Raw genomic sequence first — 7,534 nt, 5'->3', positions numbered from 1 at the left:
GTGGAGATAGGACCTTCAGCTTCCCGTAGCTAGGCTGCCATGTGCAGGGCTGGGGCGCGGGGCCCAGGGGGCATCTGTGGACTTGGAGACTGGCCTGGGCGCCCACCTCCCATTCCCAGCTGCCCACAGCCCCCAGTGACTCGGGCTCCTTCGGAGAGCCCTTCCCTCTCGGCGGGAGGGGGCCGACTCAGAGAGAAATGGCAGTTTAGGGCCTAGGGGGCCCACGTGACCCTCCCCCAGGAATGTGGTGACGTCATCGGGGGCGTGGTCGCCCCCAAAATTAGGGAGGAAGAGGAAAAAAAAGCCAGGAAAAGTTTTCTGGAGTCCGGAACGAGGCAGGACGGAAGAGGGGGTGAAGGCCCGAGGCTCTGGGCTTCAAGACCGCTGTCCGGAGTTCCCCATTCTAGGCCATGTCGGGGCCCACCTGGCTGCCCCCGAAGCAGCCGGAGCCCACCAGAGCCCCTCAGGGGAGGGCGATCCCCCGAGGCATCCCGGGGCCACCACCAGCCCACGGAGTAGGTAAGGCAGCCCTCGTGAGACAGGAGCCACCCCGCTATGGCGCTCACCTCTGTCCTCCAGCTCCAGCCTCCTGCCCTGCCGGCTTCCTCCTGCCCCTTCCCCAAGCCGATGGGAACAGCTGCCCGAGATCTCTTGGGACCTTAGATTCGGGGGAGAGGTAAAGAGGGGCGGAGAGGGCAGCGCCCCAAATGCACACCCCTCCTGTCCTCCGCCACCCCACCTTTGATCTCTCTTCCCTCAACCCAGCACTCCAGCCCCACCCCAGGGGCAATTTTTGCCCCCTCCCATCAGAGCAGTGTTACCAGGCCCCAGGGGCACCAGAGGATCGGGGGCCGGCTTGGGTGGGGTCCCATGGAGTACCCCAGCGCACGCAGGTGAGAACTGGGATTGCTGGGTGGGACGTGCGGGGTCCCCTAGAACCGCCTGTGAGAGAGCCAGGGCGGGAGTGGGGTCGTGGCGATTTGTATTCTCTCTGCTCTGGCTCCAACCCCAGGGGCTCCCTGCAGACAGGAGTGCCCTGCGCCCCGGCAGCCTGGACGCTGAGATAGACTTGCTGAGCAGCACGCTGGCTGAGCTGAATGGGGGTCGGGGTCACACGCCACGACGACCAGACCGACAGGTGACTCCCCAGTCCTGCCTCTCCTTCCCGTCTGCAGCCTCCTGCTTCTCAGTCTACCCCGTCATGTGTGTGCTGTGCACCCCAGCATGGAGGAAGCGTGGCTGCAAGTATCAACATGTCAGTCACCTGAGGACGGGACCTTGTCAAATGCAAACACCCGTGCTGCCCCACACTCGGGGTCATTTCCACAAATGTGGGTCCCAGAGTGGGGGCTTCGCTTAGGCTTCTGGTCTGCATTTCTCCTTAGGCATATGAGCCCCCGCCACCTCCTGCCTACCGCACAGGCTCCCTAAAGCCGAACCTGGCCTCGCCGCTCCCAGCGTCTCCCTATGGGGGCCCCACTCCAGCCTCTTATGCTACTGCCAGTACCCCAGCTGGCCCTGCCTTCCCCGTGCAAGTGAAGGTGGCACAGCCAGTGAGGGGCTGTGGCCCGCCCCGGCGGGGGACCTCTCAGGCTTCTGGGCCCCTCCCAGGCCCCCACTTTCCTCTCCCAGGCCGAGGTGAAGTCTGGGGACCTGGCTATAGGAGCCAGAGAGAGCCGGGGCCGGGGGCCAAGGAGGAGGCTGCTGGGGTCTCTGGCCCTGCAGGAGGAGCAAGAGGAGGCGAGCACGGGCCCCAGGTAAGCCCTGGGGAACTGGGATGTCAGCTCTTACAGGCAATGGGACACTGATTAGTGGGGAGGTTGGTGTTCTAGGGCGCTGGTTTTTTATTTTTTGAGAGGGAGTTTTGCTCTTGTTGTCCAGGCTGGAGTGCAGTGCCGTGATCTCGACTCACTGCAGCCTCCACCTCCCAGGTTCAAGTGAGTCTCCTGCTTCAGCCTTCCAAGTAGCTGGGATTACAGGCACATGCCACTATGCCCAGAAAAGTTTTGTATTTTTAGTAGAGATGGAGTTTCACCATGTTGGCCAAGCTGGTCTCGGACTCCTGACCTCAGGTGATCCATTGCCTCAGCCTCCCAAAGTGCTGGGATTGCAGGCGTGAGACACTGTGCCTGGCCAGGGGGCTGGTTTTGGAGCACAGTCAGAGGTCTGGGATGTGGAGCGGGTCAGGAAATACAGGGAGGGGTGGTGCAGGGATGAACTGCCCACGGGGAACCGGCACAGTGGCTCACGCCTGTAATCCCAGCACTTTGGGAGGCCAAGACGGGTGGGTCACGTGAGGTCGGGAGTTTAAGACCAGCCTGAGCAACATGGAGAAACTCTGTCTCTACCAAAAATACAAAATTAGCTGGGCATGGTGGTTCATGCCTGTAATCCCAGCTACTAGGGAGGCTGAGGCAGGATTATTGCTTGAACCTGGGAGGCAGAGGTTGCCGTGAGCTGAGATTGTGCCACTGCCCTCCAACCTGAGTGACGAGAGGGAACGAAACTCCGTCTCAGACAAAAAACAAAAAATAACTGGCCCCTTGGCTGAGATGTTCTCAAATGAGCTTTCTAGCTGGAACTGCCTGGCCATCTTCAGGGACATATAGCAGTCCCCAGCCTTTTTGGCACCAGGGACCAGTTTCATGGAGGATAGCTTTTCCACAGACTGGGGCAGGGGGGATGGTTTCAGGATGATTCAAGCGCATTACATTCATCGTGCACTTTATTTCTATGATAACACTAATAGAATAGAATATGTATAACATGTATAATTGTTTCATTATAATATATAATGAAATTATATAATTATAATATATAATGAAGCAATTCTACAACGCACCATCATGCAGAATCAGTGTGAGCCCTGAGCTCCTTTTCCTGCAACTAGATGATCCCATTTTGGGGTGACGGGAGACAGTGACAGATCGTCAGGCATTAGAATCTCATAAGGAACACGCAACCTAGAGCCGTTGAATGCACATGTGATTCCGTGAAGGCTTCCTATGAGAATCTAATGCTGCTGCTGATCTGACAGGAGGCGGTGCTGGGGCAGTAATGCGATGATTGGGAGCGGCTGTAGATACAGATGAGCTTTGCTTGCCCATTGCTCCCCTCCTGCTGTGTGGCCAGGTTCCTAACAGGCCCCAGCCTGGGGGTTGAGGACTCCTATATTACAGCATCAGGAGCTAGAGTAGGACCAAACCCCTGATTCCCACCTTCCAGGTGTCCCTGAGCCAGCCTCCGGAGGATGAGCTGGACAGGCTGACCAAGAAGCTGGTGCACGACATGAACCACCCGCCCAGCGGGGAGTACTTCGGTGAGCTGAGGCTGTGGGGCCGGTGGAAAGCAGGAGGGGAGGCTGGGAGACAGAAGGGACAGCTGATATTGTTTCTGCCTGTCCTCAGGCCGGTGTGGTGGCTGTGGAGAAGATGTGGTCGGGGATGGGGCCGGGGTTGTGGCCCTCGATCGCGTCTTTCACGTGGGCTGCTTTGTGTGTTCTACATGCCGGGCCCAGCTTCGGGGCCAGCATTTCTACGCCGTGGAGAGGAGGGCATATTGCGAGGGCTGCTATGTGGTGAGTGGCTGGGGTTGGGGGGCTGGAGTCAGTGGCTGGAGGCCGGGGCTTCCATCCAAGGTGGGAGCTAGAACATCCAAGCCCAGAGGAGGAACCGTGCTAGAAGCCGGGCCGCTGGAAGCGGTGTACAAACAGGAAGGAATTCTGCAAATACCAAGCAAGTAGCTCAACACTGGTGGCTGGAGGGAAGGATGCAGCTCTTAACGAGCGGGGCGTCTTACAGTTAAAGAGAATGTGTTAGATTCCCACCACACCCACGAGGCAGGTATTACTACCAACTCCTGTTTTCCTTTTTCGAAACAGAGTCTTGCTCTCTCGCCCAGGCTGGAGTACAGTGGCGCTATCTCGGCTCATTGCAAGCTCTGTCTCCCCTGGTTCAAGTGATTCTCGTGCCTCAGCCTCCCGAGTAGCTGGGATTACAGGTGCCTGCCACCACACCTGGCTAATTTTTGTATTTTTAGTAGAGACGGGGTTTCGCCATGTTGGCCAGGCTATTCTTGAACTCCTGGCCTCAAGCAATCTGCCCACTCTGACCTCCCGAAGTGCTGGCATTACAGGCGTGAGCCACTCCAGCCCGATTGCTGCTTTTCTCAGAGTGGTTAAATACTTTGTGTAGTGCTAGGATCTGAACTCAGAATCACATGCAGGGGGCTCCAGAAATAGATGGCTGGGCTGTTGGGGTGCCTGGTGGGCTGCCGTGGCTCCCGCTGGCTGCCAGATTTTCCTGCTTTCCTTCCCAACAGGCCACCCTGGAGAAATGTGCCACGTGTTCCCAGCCCATCCTGGACCGGATCCTGCGAGCTATGGGAAAGGCCTACCACCCTGGCTGCTTCACCTGCGTGGTGTGTCACCGCGGCCTCGATGGCATCCCCTTCACAGTGGATGCTACCAGCCAGATCCACTGCATCGAGGACTTTCACAGGTCAGGCCCGGCCTCCACCTCATCTCACAATGTCTGACCTTTCCTGTCTCATCTCATCTCTCATGCCCCAGGACTGTCTCTTCCTGTTTCCAACCCCTGGCCCTCCTTCATTCTTTGTTATTATTATTTTTTAGAGACAGAGTCTCACTCTGTTGCTCAGGCTGGAGTGCAGTGGCGTGATGATAGCTCACTGCAGCCTCCAACTCCTGGGCTCAAGTGATCCTCCTGCCCCAGCCTCCCATGTAGCTGGGACTACAGGTGCACATGCCACCATGCCTGGCTAGTTTTCTTATTTTTTGTTTCTTTTGACATGGAGTCTCAGTCTGTTGCCAAGGCTGGAGTGTAGTGGCATGATCTTAGCTCACTGCAACCTCTGCCTCCAGGGTTCAAGTGATTCTCCTGCCTCAGCCTCCCAAGTAGCTGGGATTACAGGCACGTGCCACCATGTCCAGCCAGGCTTTTTTTTTTGTATTTTTAGTAGAGACAGGGTTTCATTATGTTGGCCAGGCTAGTCTCAAACTCCTGGGCTCAAGCAATCTGCCTACCTCAGCCTCCCAAAGTGCAGGGATTGCAGGCATGAGCCACTGCACCTGGCCTTCTTTGTTTTTTAATAAAGATAGGGTCTTGCTCTGTTGCCCAGGGTGGTCTTGAAAGCCTGGCCTCAAGTGATCCTCCTGCCTTGGCCTCCCAAAGTGCTGGGATTACAGGCCAGAGCCACTGCGCCCGGCCTCTCTCATTCTCCTTGACATCATCCCTTCCCCAGACCTAAGGCCACGCCTCTGGCCTCTGATTCCCTCCAGTGCCCCACCTTCTCTGGGTCCCATTGTTGGTGCCCTGCAACGCCAGGGCTTGATGGCCTTCTCGGTTCTCTTCCCCTCCAGGAAGTTTGCCCCGAGATGCTCAGTGTGTGGTGGGGCCATCATGCCCGAGCCAGGTCAGGAGGAGACAGTGAGAATCGTTGCTCTGGATCGAAGTTTTCACATTGGCTGTTACAAGTGTGAGGTCAGGGGGCCCCAGCATGTGCAAGGGGTTGGCAATGTCTGGGGTGCTGGGTAGAGCATGAGGGAGGGGGAACACAGAGGTCTCTGGTTGACAGAAATCTGCTTTTTTTTTTGAGATGGAGTCTTGCTCTGTTGTCCAGGCTGGAGTGCAATGGCGTGATCTCGGCTCACTGCAACCTCTGCCTCCTGGGTTCAAGTGATTCTCTTACCTCTGGAGTAGCTGGGATTACAGGCACCCACCACTATGCCCAGCTAATTGTTGCTTCTTTTTCAACAGGAGTGTGGGCTGCTGCTCTCCTCTGAGGGCGAGTGCCAGGGTTGCTACCCACTGGATGGGCACATCTTGTGCAAGGCCTGCAGTGCCTGGCGCATCCAGGAGCTCTCAGCCACCGTCACCACTGACTGCTGAGTCTTCCTAAAAGTACCTGCTGGGTTCTCAGTTCCAGTTCCCATCAGTTGATGGGTCACCCTCCCTGACATCCACTTGTGTGACTTTGTCACCAAATGCTGGCTTCTTTCTCCAATCACAAAATAATAGTCCCTCGAGTTTACAAAACACTTTCCAGTCTGTCGTCTCATCTGATTCTCCCAGGAGCCCATTACAAGCCCAGTCGCTGTTACTGTCTATTTTTACATGTGAAGATGCCAGAGCTGAGAGGTGACTCCCCCAGATTGCATGCTTTTTTTTTTTTTTTTTGAGACGGAGTTTTGCTCGATACCCAGGCTGGAGTGCAATGGCGTGATCTCGGCTCACCACAGCCTCTGCCTCCTGGATTCAGGCAATTCTCCTACTTCAGCCTCCTGAGTAGCTGGGATTATAGGCACGTACCACCATGCCCAGCTAATTTTTGTATTTTTTAGTAGAGACGGGGTTTCACCATGTTGACCACGATGGTCTCGATCTCTTGACCTCGTGATCCACCTGCCTCGGCCTCCCAAAGTGCTGCGATTGATTACAGGCTTGAGCCACTGCGCCCAGTGGTTTTTTTTTTTTTTTTTTTTTTTTTGAGGGAGTCTTGCTCTTGTTGCCCAGGTTGGAGTGCAATGGTGTGATTTTGGCTCACTGCAACCTCTGTCTTGTGGGTTCAAGTGATTCTCCTGTCTCAACCTCCCAAGTAGCTAGAATTATAGGCACCCGCCACCATGTCCAGCAAATTTTTGTATTTTTAGTAGAGACAGGGTTTCACTATGTTGGCCAGGCTGGTCTCGAACTCCTGACCTCAGGTGATCCACCCGCCTTGGCTTCCCAAAGTGCTAGGATTACAGCCATGAGCCACTCTGTGCCTGGACTGCATGGTTCTTAAATGGTAGAACCTGGGTCTTTTTGGCTCATTCGTTTTTTGGTTTTTGGCAATCCTCCTCAGGGAGGAGGCAGCATTTCTACATATATCTATTTTGAGACAGGGTCTCACTCTGTTCCCCAGGCTAGAGTGCAGTGGTGCAATCAAGGTTCACTGCAGCCTTGAACTCTTGGGCTCAAACATTCCTCCTGGCTTAGCCTACCCAGTAGCTAGGACCACAGGGTGATCCCACCAAGCCCAGTTATTTTTTGTGTAGAGATGGGGTCTTGCTATGTTGCCCAGGTTAGTGCTGAACTCTTGGGCTCAAGTCTTCCCTCATCAACCTTCCCACGTTTGGGATTACAGGTGTGAGCCACTGTGCCTGGCCCTAAATATTCTGTAAAAATGGGGACTTGCCATGTTGCCCAGGCAGGTCTCCCGACTCAAGCAACCCTCCCACCTTGGCCTCCCAAAGTGCTGGGTTCGTAGGCGTGAGGCACCTCAGCTGGCCTTCCTATTAAGTCTCACGCTCAATTCACTGAGAGGGGACTTGAATCCGGGCGGTCCATACTCTGTCGTTTAGGGCGTTAATTTACAGCCTATCTCATCCAAGTACTGAGTTGGGTTAAAACTGCTTATCTGCCACCTATAATTAAACATGGGGCGTGTTTGTCAAGGAAAAGCAGAAACGACGGACTTTGCAGATAGTGCCCACTGTGGCACCCAATTTTGGCTGGATCTTTGGAGCAGAAAA

General features: G+C 55.5%; 1 protein-coding gene across 2 annotated transcripts; it reads left to right on the top strand.

The window, feature by feature from the left end:
• Positions 1-307: 307 nt before the first annotated feature.
• On the top strand, positions 308-6,058 carry TRIP6 (thyroid hormone receptor interactor 6). Of its 2 annotated transcripts, none has more exons than XM_002743990.7 (9): positions 308-519; positions 766-893; positions 1,013-1,138; positions 1,386-1,757; positions 3,226-3,319; positions 3,408-3,577; positions 4,321-4,499; positions 5,381-5,501; positions 5,778-6,058. In XM_002743990.7, exons 1-9 carry the CDS (start codon positions 411-413, stop codon positions 5,907-5,909), a joined length of 1,431 nt encoding a protein of 476 aa, XP_002744036.1. In that variant the 5' UTR covers positions 308-410; the 3' UTR covers positions 5,910-6,058. The 2 variants fall into 2 exon arrangements, with proteins under 2 accessions (XP_002744036.1, XP_078212065.1); XM_078355939.1 differs by having other exon boundaries at positions 1,013-1,255.
• Positions 6,059-7,534: the final 1,476 nt, after the last annotated feature.

The sequence above is a fragment of the Callithrix jacchus genome, chromosome 2, assembly GCF_049354715.1.
Source record: "Callithrix jacchus isolate 240 chromosome 2, calJac240_pri, whole genome shotgun sequence".
Lineage (NCBI taxonomy): Eukaryota > Metazoa > Chordata > Mammalia > Primates > Cebidae > Callithrix > Callithrix jacchus.
Note: the sequence above shows the minus strand (reverse complement) of the source record. Positions and strands in the feature narration are given on the sequence as shown.